We start from the raw sequence: 21,537 nt of genomic DNA on the forward strand, positions 1-21,537 counted from the left end.
TATGACACTTTTGGGGCATGGATGGCGCGGCTTCCTCCGCGGGACCAGAGCCTTTACAGACGCCGGAGCTGCAGCGCTGCGACTCGGCGTCTCTCTGGTTCAGTCTCCCTTACAAGAAGTCGATGTTTAGTCTAACATTTACAGTTAACTACGCTTATTGTAGCTAAGCATGTAGCACTACGACAAAATAAAACAGAAATAATTGGTTAGTTTTTTTCCCCTCTCATTTTAAATATGGATCCAATGTCGTCTTTTGTAAAATATGCAAAAATAAAGTTCACTTTTCCGTTTTTCATTCCAAATCAGTGGGTTTTAGATATGACTAATCTAAGGATCGGTTAATTTTGTACGTTATGAGCTGTGGCTCCAAAATGAAGCGGCCGAGCGCAAAGACGGTGCGCGGCGTGTTTGAAAGTGTGTCAGAGGTGCGCGTCTGCTGCACATAAGCTTCATGTCACTCATTTAAACTGACATTTAAACAAGAAATAGCCTATGTACAACGTGTTCCCATTGAGGACTATACATGAGATCTATTCAATAAAATGGGGTTTGGATCTGGCGCGTTGCTTTAGTTTGTCTCTCTTGGCGTGGAATGTAAACTTTGGTGACGTGTGTTTACGATGTTAAAATGTACAAATGTAGTCTATAGATAACTGTCAGAGCAGAGTGGTTTCGTAAATGGATGTCCGTTGGAGAAAGGTTATTGTTTTGCTTGACTCACGAGAGTCCATTTTTTTGTGACGTTGTTTTTCATTTATGTTATTTCTTTTTTGACCACATCACTTTAAATGGCCATATTACCTAAACAATCTATACAATGTAATTTATAATATGCTTACACACACACACACACACACACACACACACACACACACACACACACACACACACACACACACACACACTGCTCTACTCTATTTTCTCTCGCGCATTGCCAAAAAGTTTGTGCTCAATAAATGGAGCGCTAATGTGAGCCTAAAGGATTCTAAACTCTACAATCCTAGACTCGTTATCGTGCTTTATCTACCAGGGAATTTGATGTTTTCTTTGTTGATGTGTTTTTCCTGAGAGGTGCCTTCAGATTTTGAGGGCGCTATGAACGTGCTGCGCAACGAAAGGCCCAAAGATCGAGTGCGCGCTGCAAGTCAATGACCTGAGCTATAGTTGACTTATTCTGTCATTTCTATATTCTGTGTGTTTGCTGCTCAAGTCTGTGGCTCTGTAACGTAAAGGAGTCTCCACCGGCGCCGTTACGCACACTATGGCATTAATAGCCATCGTATTGGTCACCATTGTCAGAAGGTAAGGGTCACTGCTTTACACAAACCGTTTAATTTGGTTTTCGTGAAGAAATCTGCCAGTGAAGAGTGAATTAAACGCCGTGCGTGCTGGAGCATAATAAACAATAGGCCTATTATGAAAAAAACAAAAGGATACGCCACAGTGCGCCTCCAAACCCTCACGTGTGACCCACCTTTAAAAAGGAGAACGTGGTTACATTTCAGTCACGTGTCCATGTTAAATAGCTCCTGGTGCTTATGGTAAAGGTCCGGTTTACAGGAGGATCGCCCCTGCCACATTTCACACAAGTGGCCGTTGTCCCTCGTTGCGCGCACTGGCCCCAAACACTGCATTTCTGAGCTGGGTTTTCCTCGTCCAATCCAGTCCCTGATAAGGAGTGGACAGCCCCGGTAACGAGAGATGTCCCCGTGTTTGGTCAAAAGACGGACTCTAGTGTGTCTCTGCTGGGACAACATGCTCCCCCTGGAAACCTTCATAAACTTGTTAAAACCTCCATTTGAACTGAAGCAGCGGCTCAGCAGTAGCAGTTGCACATGACACTCTGGGTCGGGTTTGTAGGCGACATCTCTGCTCCAAAGACGTGTTCTTTCTCCAACACTACGTTGTGTCATTATTTCCAGGCTTTGACATGTCTTCTGCTTTCTTTTGTAGGACATGACGGGCTCTGGGTTTGTGCCCTGCACATTCAAAACTCCGTTTAAAGCGAGTGGACTCGGAAGTTCATAAAAGGGATTATTTGCAGTTGGGTGCCTGAGACCTAGAGGCCTCTGGATTTCTCTTTGGATTTTGGATTTATTGTTTCTCGCGGGGATGGAAAGCCGTGATTTTGCTCCTCCACACCACCTCCTGACGGAGCGCAGCGCTTTGGTTCACAGCGCCGCGTCTCGGTTGGCGCCTGGCGGCCACGGCTCCCTGCACCACCCCGCGCACTTTCAGCCTGGAAAATACTACCCATCTCACCTCTCAATGGCCCCTCACGCAGGTCAGTAATGCTTCTGCTTCTTTGAATGAGAATAGCGGCTCGTGAAGCTGTTTCCCTTTCTTTCCATGTTGACAATGTTGCACTGGAATTACAGAGGTTCTAATGAGGCTTGTTCCTGACGGACATCAGCCCATGTGGCGCAATGTGAGGGCAGCGACCACCGTCCCATACATATATATATATATATATATATATATATATATATATATATATATATATATATATATATATATATATATATATATATATATATATATATATATATATATATCATTTCATATTCTGGAAATATTGTTCTACGCGAATGCAAATGCTAATCCTTCCAGCATTCAAAAATTGTAATTGGCATTGTAATAATACATCTTAAACATATGTATTGTTTAACATTTGGGCAGAAATACCTTCAATAGCTGAGTTTGTGTCCGTGTACTGTAGTGGTTCTGTGTGTTGTGTGTTTGAACCGGTTTGAGACGAGGGTCGCGCAGCGATGGGGCGCTGGCTAATAGAGGTGCGAGTAATGCAAGAAAATCCGGTTTCTATATTGAGGCGAGACGTGACGGGGTGCGAATGGGTTGACAGTGGATGCATTAGATTTAACAAGTAGCTTTGGTATTCTGCCTGAATGGGGAAGAGGGGGATGGGAAGGTGGGCGTGTGTTCGTGTGTGTTCAGTGGGAAGTAGGCAAACCATGAGCCGTAAGGTTTGCTGTAAATCATGCACCGAACCGGATTCACTGATGAATGTAAACGTGATCGATGAAGACTCCCATTAATTGTCATTTGTAAATGTAGAATCATCTTTAAATAGACCCCGAGTCTGGCTAATTGATACAGTCATTTGTGTGTGATCCATAAATCCTTTGCCCCGACCTATTTGCATATGCTTGTTTTACACAACAGAATGTCCAGTTCTGGTTGTATGAGCTAATATATGCACACTGGCGGTGTTAAGATTTGTGCTCACATGGATACAACATATCTATCCTAACAATAATTAAAAGTATTGTTCTTCATAATTATCATTGTTATTTAATTATCATTTATTCATAAATAAAATTTATTATATTTTATTGCAGCATAATTGCTGCAATAAAATACATTTTGCATATGTAATTGTATATATATATATATAAACATCATAATTATATATATATATATATATATATAAAACATTATATATATATATATAAAACATATATATATATATAAATACTATAATATATATATATATATATATATATATATATATATAAATACTATACAATTATGTGTGTGTATATATATGTGCAATATAATTGTTGCCATAGTAATTTTACAATTTAAAACAAGTTATATCTTTTGAATGGGGGAAAAATATACAAAACATATATATACATATTTATTAATTATATTAAGCGGCCGTCAGGTCCAAAGAGAGTAACACAGTGTGTTTCCTTCTAATGTGCATGTGCCTGAAGCCGTTACATTTCTTATTTAACTGCTGTAGCTACACTGACATGTATTCTGGTCCCATTTCAGAGTGATTGTGTGACGTTGAGGGGAGCGCGGCACAGTAATGCACAGTGATAATGCTATTGAAATGTATTCAAGTGGGCCTCTTGCAGGGTCTCAAGGTGCATGACACTGTATTGAGATTCCAGATACCCAGACTCTCCATGCATGTCCCTGATGGGGTTTTGACTGACATGATGGGCATAAAGCAGCGTTGTTTTGGACTGGGGGAGGGGTGCATGGAGGTTACGATGGGGTTACCTTTGTGCTGTCTCCCTTCGAAATTCTGAAAGATGCATGGCTAGTTCTACAAGCTTCGAAGCAGGATTTTGATATAATGAGGTTGGCCATACATTAGACTTTGTATATTTGCTTAAAATGTAAAAATGTAAAAACAAATCTAAAATTCCCCTCATTCTCCTGTTTCGTAATTTTCCATAATTCCTGCAATCCATAATTTTACTAAAGCCTATTATTTAGAGCAGCATGATGTCTGCTTCGATGCAGTCATGGTTGACAAGATGATGGAATGACAGGCGCATACCAACGCCATAAGATGCTACCCCCATTTGATAAAAGCCCCCAGTGATATTACGCAGACGTTTACATTGCTGATAGCAGCACTAGGAGAGCCTTTGTCTCTTCCTGTTCTTCTGTCTCCCTTGTCACTCTTCTGTGATGTTGGCCTCTGGCCGCAGCGGGCCAGCTTTAGCCTGCAGAAGTACAGGTGTGCTGTGTTATGGGGGGAGTTGCCTGGCTAGTTCTAAAACTGGTTGAGCACGGTACCTTAGCTTAAACAATACAAGTTTTTGATACTGGTATTGATATTTCTGTTGGATAAAATCTAATAAGTAATGTATCTTTCAGAAAATTCTGTATTTTGTGGCGGAACCACAAAGCTTTGAATCAATATTTTCTCTGTGCTTCATTGTTTCTATACCACAGAGGTAAATTTAAATGGCTCCTGAGAACAGGGGTGTGATTTTCTAGACGGCTAATGTTTTTGTTTACATGTGCAAGTGTGTGACTAGTAACAGACCTGAGCTTACATTCACGCTTCTGCTCTGACGCAAAGCATATTGGTGAATCTATTTGTACTTGTACTATTTAAAGTTTGAAACACAAGTCAAAACAATACTGAATTGTTATACCAAAGAAAGATTTGTGATATTTTCTGTAAGTCTTCATCATCTATATGACATTTGATTGGTAAGGAGAGAAAGGGGGGATTTCACCTGATTGGTAATAAAGTCAGATTATCCTAACACTTGCCCAGCTCCTCAGTCACTGCAGAATGAATGAAATCTGGAATGACAGAGACGGAGGCTGGATGTGTGTCACTATGTGTCTGTGTGAGAGAAATGATTCAGCAAAGCAGCGCAGCAACCTCATAGACACCCGCACTACCCAGGGCACAACTCTCGCGTTGCGGGTGCAGCATGCAAGACATCCCTCTGCGCGGGCCAGACAGCTGGTAGAGCCTGAAGCCAGTCAACAGAGTGGGCAAGACAGGACTATAAACTGTCAAATTAGCTCAATCCAGGCAATTTCAATCAAAAGAATTTGCAATGATAATTGTATGACATATGTGCTTGTACCTGAAATAACCAGAATTGTATTGCTGTCATTAAACTTGCAGTGAGGCTGCCACAGATAGAATCAGATATGTATTTTACTTATGGCTATTGTTGAGCCATACAATTGTTATTAACTAAGGTCAAATAAGTAGGTTTCTTTGCAAATAAGATGCTTGTGAATTTAGTGGAATTATTTAAGCAAACCAATGCCTGGTATTAAAATATGTAATCATTGTCCAAATGTAATGATAATCAAATTGACCTTTATTAAGTCAGTTGTGACAATTTGTTAATGGAAGTATTAAAGCATAAATGTATTAAGTTGAAGTTTGAGAGACATACATTTGCTTGGAAAACATTTGCCGTTGCGACAACTAAAGACTTTTGTCTTATCTCCAGCTCTCTTCCAACATGAGAACAGCTGCTTATTGTCGGTAGCAGTGATATGAAGGGAGTGGGGTGTGTTTGGTTGCGACATCTCGGGGTGTGAGCACACAGCACCATCTGATGACTTGGCATGTGAATGGAAAGTGCTAGACTTCCTGTGTCCACACTCTCTGTCTGTGCACTTGTCGTGGTGTCCTTCTGCTTTCCTCTTTCAGTTCTCTTTGCTTGGAGCTGCTCCTCTCTGCTCCTCTGGCCTCTTTTTCATTGATTTCCCCCTCCTCTTTCACCACACTCTCATCTATGTCAAACTCCCAGCTTCACTCAGCCCTCCTGTTTCTGTCTCAATTTCAGTCTGCTTCCTCATTTGTTTCCCCTACTCCGCCTGCCTCTCACAACCACTCGGCTGGTTGTTAACGGGCCCGTCCCGGTGTTACTCGGCCCATGGCCAACTCTGTAAATCACAAATGATTGGGGGATTTGGCAAGGGGGAGTGAGAACTCAGCGGAGCTCCTTTTGAAGCCAGAGAAATGAAAGGAATATTACATTTTAACCGGCATGCAAAATAGTTCCTGAAACTATATGGTAGTGCCATGTGTGAAGATTCATAAACTGTGTGTATGTATATGTATGCGTGCGTTAGAGGGATGGGATAAGATTAAATTGCCACGAGATTGTGTATATATGTGTAAAACAATCTTGCAATATTTATTTTCCTATCTTAAATGTGGTACTGGCCGGAAAGGGTTTAAAGGAGACATAATATTCAAAATCAACTTTTAGTAGCTTTTGACCATATCATAATTGTTTCACCTTCTCATGTAACCACTTGAAGTTGTATTTAGAGTGATTCATGCATGTTTGAGGCCATGACAAGAGGCCATTACTTTGACAGTCTCAGTTTCACCGCTCCCCAGATTCCCCATAATACACGTCTACTGCTCTTTACTTACTTGGTTCTGCAATTTTATTTTTTTAAACTGTGACGTACGTTGAATTCGGCAGCGTTACCTAGTCTTTTGGCACAAATGAATGAAAATCCTCTGCTCGCTATTGTGAACTGAAGCTATCCAAAGGGTGACGTAACGGAAAAGGGCCGGCGAAAATCAGTAGCGCAATTTTTAACCTAGAAGTAAGCAGACTTGTTTTTTTTATTAAGTCGTTTTATCATAATGAGCCATGGGTGTCATAGAATATAATTATATAGTAGACAAAAAGTACAAAAGTTCTTTAAAACCTGGAAAGATGATACGTCTTTAAGCCGCTGTATAAGACTCCTCCACATTGAGACTTGCAGAGTCCCAGACAAGTATTATATTTGCAGAGAATTGCATTTTAGCTGGGAATAGTTAGTGGCAATAATGGCAACAGGCCCATTTTCTTTGTCAATAAGCAAAACCTTGAACAACGATTTACGGTATCTTAAAGAAGAGTCACTGTCCATTTGTCTGCTATATAGTAATCCTAATCTACAACTCCTGTGGACCATTATGATATATTTTGTTATTGATCTAAAACAACTTAAAAAAAACAAGGTCGCTTACTTCTGCTGCACAGTTTTTGGCTCATCTGCAAAATCTGGACCTGATCTGATCTACTCTCCACCTTCCTGTGTCATAAAACTTCACTATTCAGCACTGTACCTAAAACATTTACTGATATTGTCAGTCAAAATATTGTGATCTTGGTAAAATAATGAAAACATGTTGTGTTCTAACTAATGTAAACCTGGTGAACATGGAGTTTGATGGTGGCAGGATGGCGTGGCATCATTTCCTTAAGCTTTGTACACATTACTGTTATTCTGCACCGTGCTTCTTTTAAGATTTGCTTTCCAGCTAAGCAGGAATTTCATTTCAAAGGAGAACTAGAGATAAGTCTTGCCGCTAAATGTTACAATCTAGGTTGATATGTGTAAAATGTTCAGTGCACCATCAAGTCAAAAAAGGCTTTGTAGTCTGTATACGATTCATTTGCTGTATCCTACAACCTAATCATGTTTTTATTCAATTGGAATGAAATGGCGGCATGGCCAGTTTGTTGGCTGAGCTTAGTGGTGCTTGTAGCCGATTTAGCCTTGTCTGGTGGTTGTGTGGCACAGACCATGCACAGTAGTGATTCTCCTTCACGTGAGTAGAGCAGGACAGCGTGCTTAATTTTTTAACTGAGAAAAAGCTCTAGATCTAAAATTGCCTCAAAATCTGACCTTTTGAAAGCTGTGGTTGGTGCCCTGTCAGTCCAACACAACCATGTTGTTTTTACATTGGGCTAAAAATAATTCTTTTTTTTTACTGCCACCAGTTTAATAGGCAACTTCCTAAGGGCAATATAGGCAATAATAGACTTAATGGATATTGAGTTTATTGAGTATTAAATTGTACAATCAATAATGATGTATGTGCGCATTTACACTATAGAATTAGGTTTAGTCTCCAAATAGTCTCTATCGACTCAAGAGAGATTGCGCCCATATATGATAAAAATATTTCATTAGGAATTTATATCCCTTTATTTCAACACATTTAAATAAATTCACAACACAAAATATACAAATCATGAAGCCAAAATCAGTAAATTATATCCAAATCTTATTTTGTTGTGTCATGAGAACTGTCTCACCCTTAGTGTGTAAATCCACGAAATGATTAATCTATACACGCTTAAAAAAACAAATCATAATTTTAGCTCAATGATGAATAAATTGTGATTAAAGAAAGAGTTGCTGTGTAAACTGGTACTTAAAAAACAATAATTTAATCTAAATCCGAGCCAGAAGAATTGAGTGTTGATGTATTGTTTAAAGTCTGGTATTTAGGGAAAAGGTCTTGAAAGGTGTGTCCTCACAGTAATGTGAGAAAATAGATGTGCGAACCCCTGACCACTGAGGCCACTCTTGGTTCCTTTTATGGCTTTGCTTTTCTTCGGAGGGGTCATGGCAGCCCCTCTCTGTGACATCACTTGGCAGGACAGACATGATGTCACAGTCTGGGCTCATCCTCTGGTCTGCAGCGACACCTGAAAACATCCCTCCTTTTCCACACCACTCTCTTACCCCCCTGTTCTGAGCATTTCAGCCCCTTTTGACTCATTCGTATTGTAATGGCCTCTATTCAAGCTACCCTATGTCCAGTTTGTTTTGCTGTCAGGCGACTCAGATTGATGGAGGGCCCAAGCAGGTTCATCTGGAGGTGAGGTTAAAGTGCTCCAGTCGCCTCGCCCACAGCTAAACACTCAAAGTAGTCCAGTTGAACAGATTGCCACGCTGGACAGTTAATGTGCTTCTAAAAAGGAAATAGATTTCATATCTTTGTGCGGGCGTGTAAAGCAGGAAGCGAGAGAAGCAGCTGCGTGGAACAGCATGGATGGTTACACAGTGGCACACATGAAAGCTTTAAGTGTATTCAGGAGCCTTCGTTGAATATACATGGAGCTGTGTGCGGATCCCCGCAGCACTGAGAAAGACTACAAGAAAGAGCGAGAGAGAGGGAGAAGAAAAAACAACAACAAAGATCCGTCATCAGTCATTCATGGCTAATCAGTCTCGTGGGACGCACACACGCACACACTCACGCGTGCAGGCACATACAAGGTGCAGGGTCCTAATCCTACTGGGACTTTGGAGCCTGTCTACTTTTTGGATCTGGGCTGATTAGAAGCATGTCTCTGTCTGCTGCAGGACTGTCTCATCGTGGCTGTATCTTTGATTGTTCGTAAAGAGTCTCTTCTCCGTTTCTCTGTCTCTTTAATAAGGCCTACTGTCTTTTTCTGAGCGTTTTGATATGTGTTTTTGTAATGTTTGGAAATGCATGCATAATGTATAGACGTCATTTACTGTTGCACTTCTCTGTGTACGTCCTATATGCACAGGCACAATACATTTAGCTATTTTCACACGTCGAGCTTCATTAGGAACTGGCCTTGAGTGTTGTCTTGTGTTGCTACATCATGGATATTGGTCAGAGAAATACTAATAAGTAAGCAGTAAGTCAGATGATCAATACGTCAAAATGAATTCAAATGATTCATATTTTAAGACTGTTACTGAAGAAGTTGAATTTACAAAAAATATAACGTACCAAACAACACACATACACCTGCGCACACACACACTTACACGTACACATACACGTTCACACACACACACACACACACACACACACACACACACACACACACACAATTTAAAACAATGATCCAATTTTAATATTTTATTTGTCCAAACTAAATATAAAATATTTAATATAGTATTATGCAAATCATCCTTATATTGTAAACATCACACCAGGAACAATGGCGCATAACATTAAAATCAAAGCCATGGGTTTTAGAACAAGTTTGACTGTTGCGATAGCAAGTAACAATTTTAAACTAAATATCCTGTATTTTAAATGGTGAAAACTCCTCATTGTGGCTTATAACAGGAAGAAACATGAATATATAAGTTGATCCAAAGGTGCATAATAATTAGATCTTAAAATAATAAAAGTTATGCTTACCTTATTAAAATGTATTATTGAGATAATTTTTTTATTTGATTAAAACTAAAATACTATTAATAATAAATTACTGTCCAGGAATTAGTGTTCCATGGCCGTTGCTGTGGTTTGTTATCTTAAAAACTATGTATTCTGCTTTCTGGGAACTTTGTTATAAAAGTACTAAATTGTATTTTATAATTGTGAATTATCCTAATTATTTTGTTTAAATTAATTCTAGTTTCTCATTCCAAACACACTTTAAATCGGCACGCTATAAAAGTGCTCCTATAATTTTGCCACTGCACTGAGTTGTGTTAAGCTTCATATAATTTGGTTAAGTTCTGTATCTACCTTTTTATTATTAAAGATTTATTCCCACCATCCTTTTGTTGTTTGCGTTTCATACCACCCCCACCCTCTTTATTTCTTCTGTGTGGATCCTGCAATAATCTTTTATTCCTGTGTAAATATTAGAGCGATGCAGGCATATAAAGAAGGAAGAGATGGAATAAGGTCACAGTGAATTATTCTCTCCTGCTTCTTTTCCTTCCACCCTCCCCGATCTGACTGTGCCCACCACACACTACTGACACCTGCATGTCGAGCCGTTGAGGGTCTAATTTTAAGTAAAGTGCTTCTCAAAGAACCACAAGCTCTCAGCATGCTGATGGAGGCACACTTCCTCCGTGCTCTGTGGGACTGAAGGCTGTTCATGTTATATTCTGTAGTTTTATTGGAGACTTTAACTGCTGCTGGAGAATGTGTTGTCATGCTCAAGGACTCTAGGCAAACTACTGGTCCACACTTGAATGTGCTGGATTAGCAGTGTGTTGCCTGGTTTGTACTGCGTAGGTGTGTGTGTGTGTGTGTGTGTTTCCACTGGATTTCTGAGCTAACTTTACATGAAGCAGGAGACGAAATACTCCATGGCTGCAAATCTGAGGATGGATTTATTGTGAAAATAGACTGGGCTATTCAATCAAAGTCAAAGCTTATCAAATGACTTATCGTTTCTTTGTCATAGCTACCAATTTGGTTGTTATCATGAGAATAACTATTCAACACTGGCTTTTCATCCATTTTTGAAAGTAGCTTTTAAAAAGAGATTTGTTTTTTGTTTCTTTTCATGCAGATTTAAAAATGGGAAGCGATGATTGGTGTAACACAATGCTTAAAATATTGCAAACCAAATGTAATGCAAAATGTAGCATTTTGCTGTACTTTATTATATACTGTATTTAGGGTGAGATTATGGAATGGTTATAAAACTCTGTGTCTGTGTCCATTTGTCTGGATTATAAAGCAAATTAAATTGTATAATTTGCCCTCTTTTGTAAAGGGAAATGTGGAGACTGTTTTTTTGTTCGACTGAAAAAACACAGGAGCGCTGTCTTTCAGTCGGTGCTGTGTTTTGTGTTGCTCTCACCTGCTGCTCTTTTGTCTTGACCTGAAGGTGTATTTTATCCAGCAGCAGCACTCAGCTTCAAATCATTAAGAAGTCTGTGTTTTTGTGGCTCAGGCCGGACCACAGGCTTGGCTGAGGTGTGTTAGACTGGTGGGACCAGTGCGGGTCCCAGAACAAGCTTCTGTAGTGTTTACCACATCTTCAAAGCCTCTCCTCTGAGTGGGGGTGGGGCGACCTGGTCAGCACACTATCTCCCACATACACATGCAAGCAGAATTACATTACTGACTCACAGCAGGCTTTCCTGAAATATCAGCAACCTTATGCTTTTAATTAAAGTGCGTCTGTGTTCTCTTACACACGTATCATTGTGTTTCATTCTTACCCAAGTGACCCCTTTTCCCAAATTCCCCACTTTTCTTTGGTGAAGCAACATGGAAAAACTTACTCTGACAGCCCCCTCTTTTTTTCTTCCTGCTTCCCAAGAATCTCTCATCTTGTAGCGTTTAGGGCAAGTCTTGACCATATAAAGCTCTTCCTGGTGCTGTTGGTGGGTGGGCACGATGTGGCTTAAAACTTCTGTGGTCAGAAGTAAGAACAATTTTACTTGTTCATCAGAGTTTACTGAAGTGTTTGCGGACAGCAGTTGCTGATGGAAAACTCCATCCATGGATATTTTTCAGCATGTTTGAGACGAGGTGCAGCGTGGATTTCTGTAAGGTTCTTGTTTAGCAGAGGCAGAACAGACAATCCAGTAACTATGTGGACAGGCCTCCAGTCCACAGCCGGGGAGGCTGAGCTGCGCTCTTCATAGTCTGCTGATTTATGCGCCTCACAGGGAAATCTCTCATTTGTAGCACTTTCATCTCATTTTTCTGCTGCGCTCTTCCTCTCTCCTGCCTCTGTCCTCTCTCTTCTTGTGTTCCGTAATGTGATTCAGTGCAGCCGCTTGTCCCAGGCGACATGCCATGCTTTGCTTGCACACCCTGCTCCCTCCAACATGAATGAGTCAAGAGGAATCGTTGATGAATAATAAGATAGAGCAGAAGGAAAATGCTATCTGAATCTAGTCGAGCAAAAGAAGTCCTTTTCTCCCCTGAACATACTCTTTGTAAGCGCCGCTTACTCACCCATTCAATGTGTTTGTGTCCCCAGTGCCATAATGCTTTTATGGACCTGTGTGTGCAGAGGTGTGTGTGCCTGTCGCCATCGCCTTGTTTGAGTAGCCCTGTCACTTGTGCAATTCTGTGATGTCAAAACAGATCAGAAAGGTCTGGCTTGACTCCTGACCCCATTCACACATGTGCACACACAAACGGAGGCTCGGTGCCAGGCTCTCGGTGGTTGGAGCCTTATGAAAGGGTCGTACTGACGAGAGGTTGCCAAGTGTACAGCAATAAGCGAAACAGCCAAGCTAACGAGAGTCAGAACCTCTGACACACGCTGAGGCCACAGCATAGACCTTCTCAGCGCTCAAGGAGGCTTGTGTGAAAGTAGCCGTGAGACGCAACAATTTTTTCTCATTTGAAATATATTCTGACTCATTTGATGTAGTGAAGTGATTTCTCAATCTCTGACTGCGATTACTGCCATGCGGACTATCTGTATTTCCAGTGGGTCATGGTCCCCAGAGGCCATTTCCAATTAACTCTCATTTGTTTCATTGTACTAATGGTACACCAAGACTAAAGTGACCATCTTTATTGAATATTGTGTTTTGAGAGGTTTCTAGATCGTTCCTATAGTCTCAGTCCGATAGTCTCAGGCCTCTTCCAAACCCGAGGTGCTCTAAATGACTCCACTTGTTTGTGTCAGACTTTGGTAGATCAGTGTGTGGACTGAAGCTTTTGTTAATTGGCAAATGTGACAATAGAACACTAGGAGATATTGATCTTCAATCGGACAGACTTCGATTTAACCTGTCATCCCTCCAGGTGTGTGCTCTGTGTGCCGGTATTGATTTAACAGTGGCCCATTCAACATAAAAAAAATCTCCATAAATTAAATTTTTCCAAGATAAATTAGTTTCCTCTCCTCCAGAGCCCTTTCTTGTTCCTTTCAGTCTTTAGAAAAGTGCGAAACCTTGGGACATTGTGGCCTGCGGTGCGTTTTGTTTTATCGTTGATTTCATGAAGCACTCTTGAGCAGCTGCTGAGACAAAAAGACAAAAGAGGGTTATGTTTTTCACACTGATTTCTCCTTGGCTCGAGCAGCATACTGCACACAGCATCACCAGGTTTGAAAAATAAAACCTGTTCTAATTTTAAAAAAAGAAAAGGAAATAGAACAAAATAACCTTGACGGTATTGGATGATTTTTCTGTAGATTTAGCATGAAAGCCTGTTACTTTTTTAGCGGCCTGCCAAACATTTTGAGCAGGCCTGATTGATCTGTCCCTAATTAAAACTGTCATCATCTGCCTTCAAGGTGTGAAATGTAAGAGATGGAACACTTTTTCTCTGTGTAATTTGAGCCAAACTTTCAAACACCTTTTATCAGTTAGTTGTACTAAACAAAGTGCCAACAGCCAAGCGCCAACAGCATTTTTGGGATTTTTGTCTGATTTTAAATCAATCAACCGATGTGAGGGGATCAGAGGTTTTTTAATGACTGCAGTATGTTTTTGATAAGGGAATAAAAGACAACATATTCACAAAATGATATTGGCAAAAATGCATACTTGACCACGTGAGAGGGAGAGCAACATTTCAGATATGAAGATTCTAGATTAACACAAATCTGGTGAAGTGAATCATTTCTAAAAGATGATTATATTATTTGTATAAATTCAAAAGGTTCTGTCGGCCCAGGTAGTGTGTGCACAACATATTTAGGCTTCAGTAGTTGGTTACTCAACTTGCAAAATTAATATATTATTTTCTCGATGATCATTTATCATGATAAAAAATCATGAGCTCAGCTGTACTTTATTCTTCCAAAGTAAATGTTTGGCCTCCTATCCACGAGGAATACCAAAAATATGGCAGGCAAACAGAACCTGGCCCAAAAAGCATGGCACACATCCAGTGGCTCTTTTTTAAAAGCAGTGTTTCTGAGTGGATTTTCTTCCCTGCACAAATCCCATTACTCTCAATCATAAATAAACCGGAGCAGATTCCACTCACTGCAAGTACAGCTGACTGTATTATTGCTGCGAATAAGACTTCTTCTAATTGACTTTTTTATTACCTCGGATTGTCAAGATCGGAAGGATTCACTGCATGTTTGTTGACACACTTCTCCACATTGGAATGCCAACTGGGAAAAATGGGAAGCATGTGAACACATTCTCCACTTTAATTACCACTACGGAGACTCGATAGAGCTGTTGTTTCAGACAGCAGCTTGTATTTATGGTAAACTAGATATGTACATGCAGTAAAACACAGGAAATAATAATAAAGTCAAAGTGTCTGTGCCATTCTTTTCTTTTTTCCCCCTCTTTATTATTGTGGCTTTATTCTTGTCACTTGTAGCTCATTCAGTGTTTGCATTCATTGTGTGAATGTGTTGTTTTTGCTCAGAGCGATGGGAGAATATGAAAGGATGCCGTGCTGACAGATGGAAAGGGAATGTGCAGATGAGGATGAAACAAAAGTGGAAACGCAGAGCAGGAAAGAGGGAGGAAGAAACAACAGAAATGAGGTTTATGTTAAAGGATGGCCTTTCTGATTTTCAATATGAACAGAGCAAAGGCAGCGCAAATATGATTTTCTCCTCAACTCGCCAATAAAAGCAGAGAGTTGAGATGGAGAAGAGTTACAAGAAAAAATATTAAATGGCTAAAGGAGCAAGTGGTGTTAATTTATAAAATGCATTTTTCAATATAACTAAGAGACGTTCCATTTCATTTGGGTTCTGTGAAACAGTAGAATTCACTGTTTCACCGCCGATTTGCAGATTGTAGATTTGTTGACCTGGTTAATGGTTCATGCCTCTGTTATTACTGGGTCTATTCACATACAAGAAAAGCTGGCATGAAGTTCAACATCTTCTGTCAGTGACATTATGATTTCACAATTGCCTCAAAAGTGGTGCCATTATTCAACTCCAAAGGTGTGATTGTGGTCAGTTGAAAGGATATTAAGCCACAAGGTTAATATGACAAGTTTGTGGAGCCAATTTCTAACATATAATGAGAAGGCTTAACATTTGTGGATTTCAATTTGGATATTTCCTTCAAAAACTGTAAATCTCAGATAGAGTTATAGGCCCTTGCCCACCATCTGAGATTATGACATCATCAAATTCAAATTTAAATTCAAGAGCATGAATTTGCATGCCCAAATTGTAAACGTGGAACAATTCTGGGTTATGGCTTCTTTTGGCAAGAAGGCTTGATTAGACGTGAGTATGAGATGGGGATGAGAGAGAAGAGAGGACAATGCAGTAAAAAGTCTTAAGTTGGGATTCAAACTCACGACACTGCAGCCGGCTGAACATGGAGCCTAGCATAAGTGCTGCTGCCGTAACCACTTTTTAAACGAACATTTTGCTGTAGTAATACTAAGTATCAGATTGAGTAAGCCAACAGTAGCCTACTTTCAAATTTAGAGCACTTCTCTGAGTTGTATTTTATTATGACTGCCACCAGCCAGGATTTAGAACCACCCAAAACAGATTTAGCAACAGGAAATAAATGTCTTGACTCAAATGTTTTTTGGCCACGCCCCTTTTTCCTTCCCTGAGTCTTATTATGACTGCAGACAGTGAAAATATCAAAAGCTAAACATTGAGGATTTCTGCGCTTTTAACATGTGCGTCTGCATGTCTTCCGAGTTTCAAATCCAGCTGTACAAATATGTGCTTCTGTCTTGCAATTCTCCACTTTGTGCTCGATTTATCCCTCGGCCTCCTTCATCTGCACATCCACAGTGTATCGTACGTATCCACTTTTAACAGGCGGTTGGAGGTTGCGGCTGCCACGGCGGTGGGTGTGCGCAGGAGGTGAGCGAACTCTCCTCGTCGGCGCGTGTGTGACTCAGAACTCAAACTGTTGTGGTTGTGGTAATCATGTCTGACCCCTCCCCACCGGTTCTCTCTCTTTCTCTCTCTCTCTCACACACGCGCTGGATTCTTTCATCCAGTGACTAATTACCTGATTCCCCCCAGGATTTGTTCCTCTTCCCCTACAACTGTTCGGCTTGTTCCACTAAATGAGAGTGTACCGATAAGTGGAGATTCATTTGAACGTTGCACGATCAGAAACTATAGCTCTGTTTCACTTCTAACGTTGCATCCTATTGTTGTCAACGCAGGCAAGACGCTCAAACCTGGCGTGCACGGAAACATTCATTCGCTCTACTTTACCCACATTTGTCAAACTGAAGGATAGAATACAGCAAGAAAACTTTCATATTGAAGATTGGAAGCTATATCTGATATGTGTGTCATGTGAGCCAAAGACTAATGGGACGGGGATTAATTTCTCTTGGGCAGATCCCGTAATGTGATTTTCATGTTTGACATTTTTACTGCTAAAGTCTGACATTTACAAACATATTCGAGTAACAATACAAGGTTGTATATCATGCATATGTTAAACAGTATTTTAGTCTGGATCATCATAAAACAATCAATAATGTCATAGAAAACCTACTTTAGTGTGATGGAACTGGTTTAGTGGTTTAGTCTGTTTAGTGATTACAATTCAGCAAATGTGAAACCTAATGTTGCAGAATGGCCTGTGAGCACCAGGTGAAAAGTCCTGTAACATCCTGTCTGTGTCTCTTAGGTGCTTCCTTCATGGGTTCCTTCCTGGCAAGCAGTCTTGGTTCGCCTCCCCCACACTCCTCTCACCCCACGGGACCGGCCGCTTCCCCTTCCTCACCCTCGTACAGGGCGGGAGCCCACTCGGGCACCTCCTCGATCTGGTTCCCCCATTCACATGAAGGTAAGTGACGAAGCAGCCTGGAGTACTCGGGTCCATAGTTAATCCAAGGTCTTGGCATGGGATTAGATCAAGATGGAGCCATTAAGTGGTTTAACCGTCGCTGAGCTGTGGCCAAACACACAGCAGTGACAGCGATGACGCCGCTGACACACACACACAGTTTTTGCTACTTCTCAAGCCCCATGCCACAATTGAAAGTGCAGTAAACACACCCGTGTCCTCCACTCATCAGGGGCCACCTCAGTCCTGTCTTCTCTCCTGTCTTCTGTCTGTCATCTCTTACCATTCTCATCTCAGGCCGAGTTTTGAGTTTCATGAACCCATGTGCACACCCTGGACACACATGAAATCTAGCCCCATTTCCACTGTGCCACCCACCCCCACCCCGACCGCAGCCCCACCCTCAGGGCCCCTTCTGGGCTAACCGACCTCCAACGGATCCCTTCCTGATCAGACACACTCTGCCTCACTCCACTGTGCGCATCCACACGCATCATGTTCTCTTTTTGACTGTTAACCGTTTGTGGTTGTGGACTGAGCGGCTCTATTTATCTGTCTCTGTCAGGTGAGAGCACTCCTTTGCATTATAACCTCCACCAACTTCTTCCATAATGTGTTAAATACATACTATGAGTTACATTTTGTGTGAAATAAAATTGAAAGTTTTTCGAAGTGAAGTGGACTTGTTTTAGAAGGGTGTCCTGCAGAAATAATAGAAATAGTAGCCATTGAGCTCCTTCAGCCACATGACTAAATTTGCAGAAGTTGCCATTACAATGGGGAAGAAACAGTGGTACTGAACGGCAACAAGTCTGAAATTTAGCTTTTGGAGTTTTCCTTCATCATTAAAAGAAGCTGTAAAGAACAATACATCTTCAAAACGAATCAGTTTAACCATTTGGTCCGAGTGTGCATTTACATACTTTAGATCTCATAGATTGCGTCCTTAATTGTCCGAATCTGTACATCTGATTCATTTTCTACCTTCTAATATCACCAAAAAGTGTCACTGGAGATGTTTGTGAGGAATACACTTTGTGAAGCTGTTGTACATGATGGAGGCTAATTCACTCATTTCAATGTAATAAAACACCTTTCTCGCTTAATTCATAGATTCATAATAATTAGAATCGCTAATAAAGAATTGCTTGAATATTGAGCGCCTTTTGTTTTTGCCCAAACCACAATAAATAAATGGGAAAAAAAGTAATAAAGCCACTGAATGGTTATGAGACCATGGTTAAATCATTCTTGAAATGAAATCCCAAATTAATGCAGAAATACATTTGTAGTTTATTCAATGTGAAGCTAGACTCACTACAGTCCACTTCCCTTGTCGACCTGGAGCTTTGTCAGTCCAGTAAAAGGCCCTGTGCATGATCATTTGTGCATGATCATTTGTGCATCCCAATTCGCAAATTGTTTTCTGATTATTATTATTATTTACTTTATTTCAGACACAAAGGTGGTCCATAATTCATATTATTAATAATCCACAAACTCTGAAACTTCGTGTCTTGTCTCTAATAGAAATCATCAGATTAAAGATTTGTGATTTTACTTTAGATATTTCACGACAAAATGCAATGTTATGAAAATAATAATTTGGCTCTTCCCCCCATGTGGCAGTAAGATGCATCACATTCTGGAATCTGAAAACAACCAATCCAGTTTCAGCTCCCGGTTTATGGGTGATATTTGAGGATTTTAGCTATTAAAAATATATTATGTTTAGTTTTAAATTGTTAATTTCTATGGGAACGGTGGTGGATTTTCATCACTCTGAAACTCAGTGATGGCAACACATGTACTGCTTTTGCGCAACTCTGAAATGAGGAATGTCTTTATTTTCACATAACTAGAAAATGTACAAACCCTCCTTCAAGATTTGGTAAGAGAGTTTCTTGTCTGTTTGAGGACATGCACAGATAGGCATTTTTTTGTTTTCTATAGACTTCTATAGTGCTGAATTATTATTACCAAGAAACACAATTCATTGGGTTTTGAATAGGGGATGCTAGCTTTATGTAATTTTTATTTTTACATTGAGTTTCTGTTGTGTTGTTCATCGAGTGATAAATACCACCAGTTAAGCTCTGGAAATGAGTGCTAATGTCCCCCACAATGGCTACCTTAAATTTAATTCAAAGGGATTTGGAGGCAGGACTGCAGTGAACACGGGAGCAGCAGCAGTGACACTGAAAAGAGAGCATGGGTGTGCGCGGACCTGTGTGTCTCATCTTTTGAAGTTTGAACGCACGCACACTACAAATGATTGTTTTTAAGAATTTAAGCCAGGGAGCTCCAGGAGGTGGCCTGCCAGCTGGCTGTGGTCCAGAGAGTGGAGCGAAGCCAGTGCAGGGAAGAAACCTGGCTGCGCACACACACACACACACACAGACACACACACACACACACACACACACACACAGCCGTCGCTGCTCCACCTGTTTTGTTTTGTGTCCACACTGTCCTAGCTCCACAGCTCTGAGTATTCCACTTCTTCCCATCTCCTCCTTCATCTTTAGCAACTCATCTCACGGCCCCGTCTCCTCTCCTCCCATAAGCCGCCCCAACACACCAAATTGGAAGCTTTTCAAATTGACAGCCTTGTTCTTCAGGCGTCTTGTGTGTCTCTGTCCTTCATTCATTTATTCACCAGTTAACCTCTTGTTTTCAGATTTCTTCCCTCCCACTTTTTCCTCTCTGAAGTCCCACTGTTTTCTTTGTTCTGCACGTCACAGCCCCCAAGCCCCCACCCCCAACCCAAGCTTTATCACTCATCATTACGTGGTGGATTGGCTTAGATGGCTGATAGAGCCTTTTGGCTAATTGTCACCATTTAGATTCACTGGTTGTTAACCAGTCAGAGTAATGACACGCACACTCTTGATTGCACACATCCGTACATTTACATTGCAGCATGAGCACGGGGCCTCTGTCACCTCTCCCCTGCGCACACACGCACGCACAGTGAACGCCAAGGGGGAGTTGGTTATTTTGCAGTGCGACTGTGGAATGCGTAGGATGAGTTTTTATGGAGTACTGTTTACTTTGGCTACCACCGTTAAACTTTTAACGGCTGCCAATTAACAGGCCAGCAAGGACACTCTGTGGGGCATGAAACCAGCTGCTGAGAAACGCACACAAACACCTTCCATCTTTAGATTTTGATAAGAGACACGCATTACACCATATTTTCTACATGTGCACAGGTTTGTGGTCATGTTGGACTCTTTACTCTTTCAGCTCCCAAGTCTTTCTAAGCACAACCGACAGGCCCTCCTTTATCCCACAATTCAGTTCAACGTCCTTGAAGGCAAGGAACAGAGTGGAACCACTATTACCTCCCCATGACCTCCTGGGAGAGCTGGGGGGGTGTCCTGATAAAGAATTCTATTTGTCTTGGGTTCAGGAAATAAGTATTTTGCTCAAGCTCAACTTCCATGACCCGAATGCAAACACGTGGCTGTAGCTTTCTGCTGTAGGTTTTATCCCCACTTTAGCCACTGGAAATAATGTTGACTCATGTGTGTAACTGTGAATTTATTGTAAAAGTTGCCGTGACTTTTTTTTCCTTTTTTTTTCTTCTGTTTTTCAAAATTGGACCATTTTGTGATAAATTGTTGTGAAAAGCGATTTGTTTAGTGGGCTGCCGAATGTCAACACTGTACAGAAACATCAAATCCTTTTCTCACTGCCTCCCTCTGACAGGGTACCCCAGCTATTCGGGAAGTCTGGCTTCTCCTTTTCTCCCCATGAGTCCTCTTGATCACCATAGCAACAGTCTCTATGGACAGCACCGCTTTTACGAAACTCAAAAAGGTAGGTGCTGCTGTCCATGTGAATGTAAAAGGAAAATGATCAATAGTAATTTAAATATGAATTAAAATAACAATACTTTAATTTTGTATTAATTAACTTTAAGAAATGGCTTGATCCGCACTTGTTACATTTGAGTACATTTCTATTAGAATAGTATCTTCTTCTATGCTTTATATACTTTTTTGTACATTTTTGTTCACT

At 40.8% G+C, this 21,537-nt stretch overlaps 1 protein-coding gene across 1 annotated transcript in view; it reads left to right on the forward strand.

Moving 5' to 3' along the window:
• bahcc1b (BAH domain and coiled-coil containing 1b) overlaps nucleotides 1–21,537 on the forward strand; it is a 42,109-nt gene that overhangs the window by 549 nt on the left and 20,023 nt on the right. Inside the window, exons 2-4 of the mRNA XM_072456259.1 lie at nucleotides 1,954–2,284; nucleotides 17,353–17,511; nucleotides 21,226–21,336. Coding sequence (XP_072312360.1) covers nucleotides 2,113–2,284; nucleotides 17,353–17,511; nucleotides 21,226–21,336 — 442 coding nt within the window. The 5' untranslated portion in view covers nucleotides 1,954–2,112. The remainder of the gene's footprint in view (nucleotides 1–1,953; nucleotides 2,285–17,352; nucleotides 17,512–21,225; nucleotides 21,337–21,537) is intronic.

This window comes from Eucyclogobius newberryi, unplaced genomic scaffold (assembly GCF_026437365.1).
Source record: "Eucyclogobius newberryi isolate DKJ021-1_F unplaced genomic scaffold, fEucNew1.0.hap1 SCAF_20, whole genome shotgun sequence".
Lineage (NCBI taxonomy): Eukaryota > Metazoa > Chordata > Actinopteri > Gobiiformes > Gobiidae > Eucyclogobius > Eucyclogobius newberryi.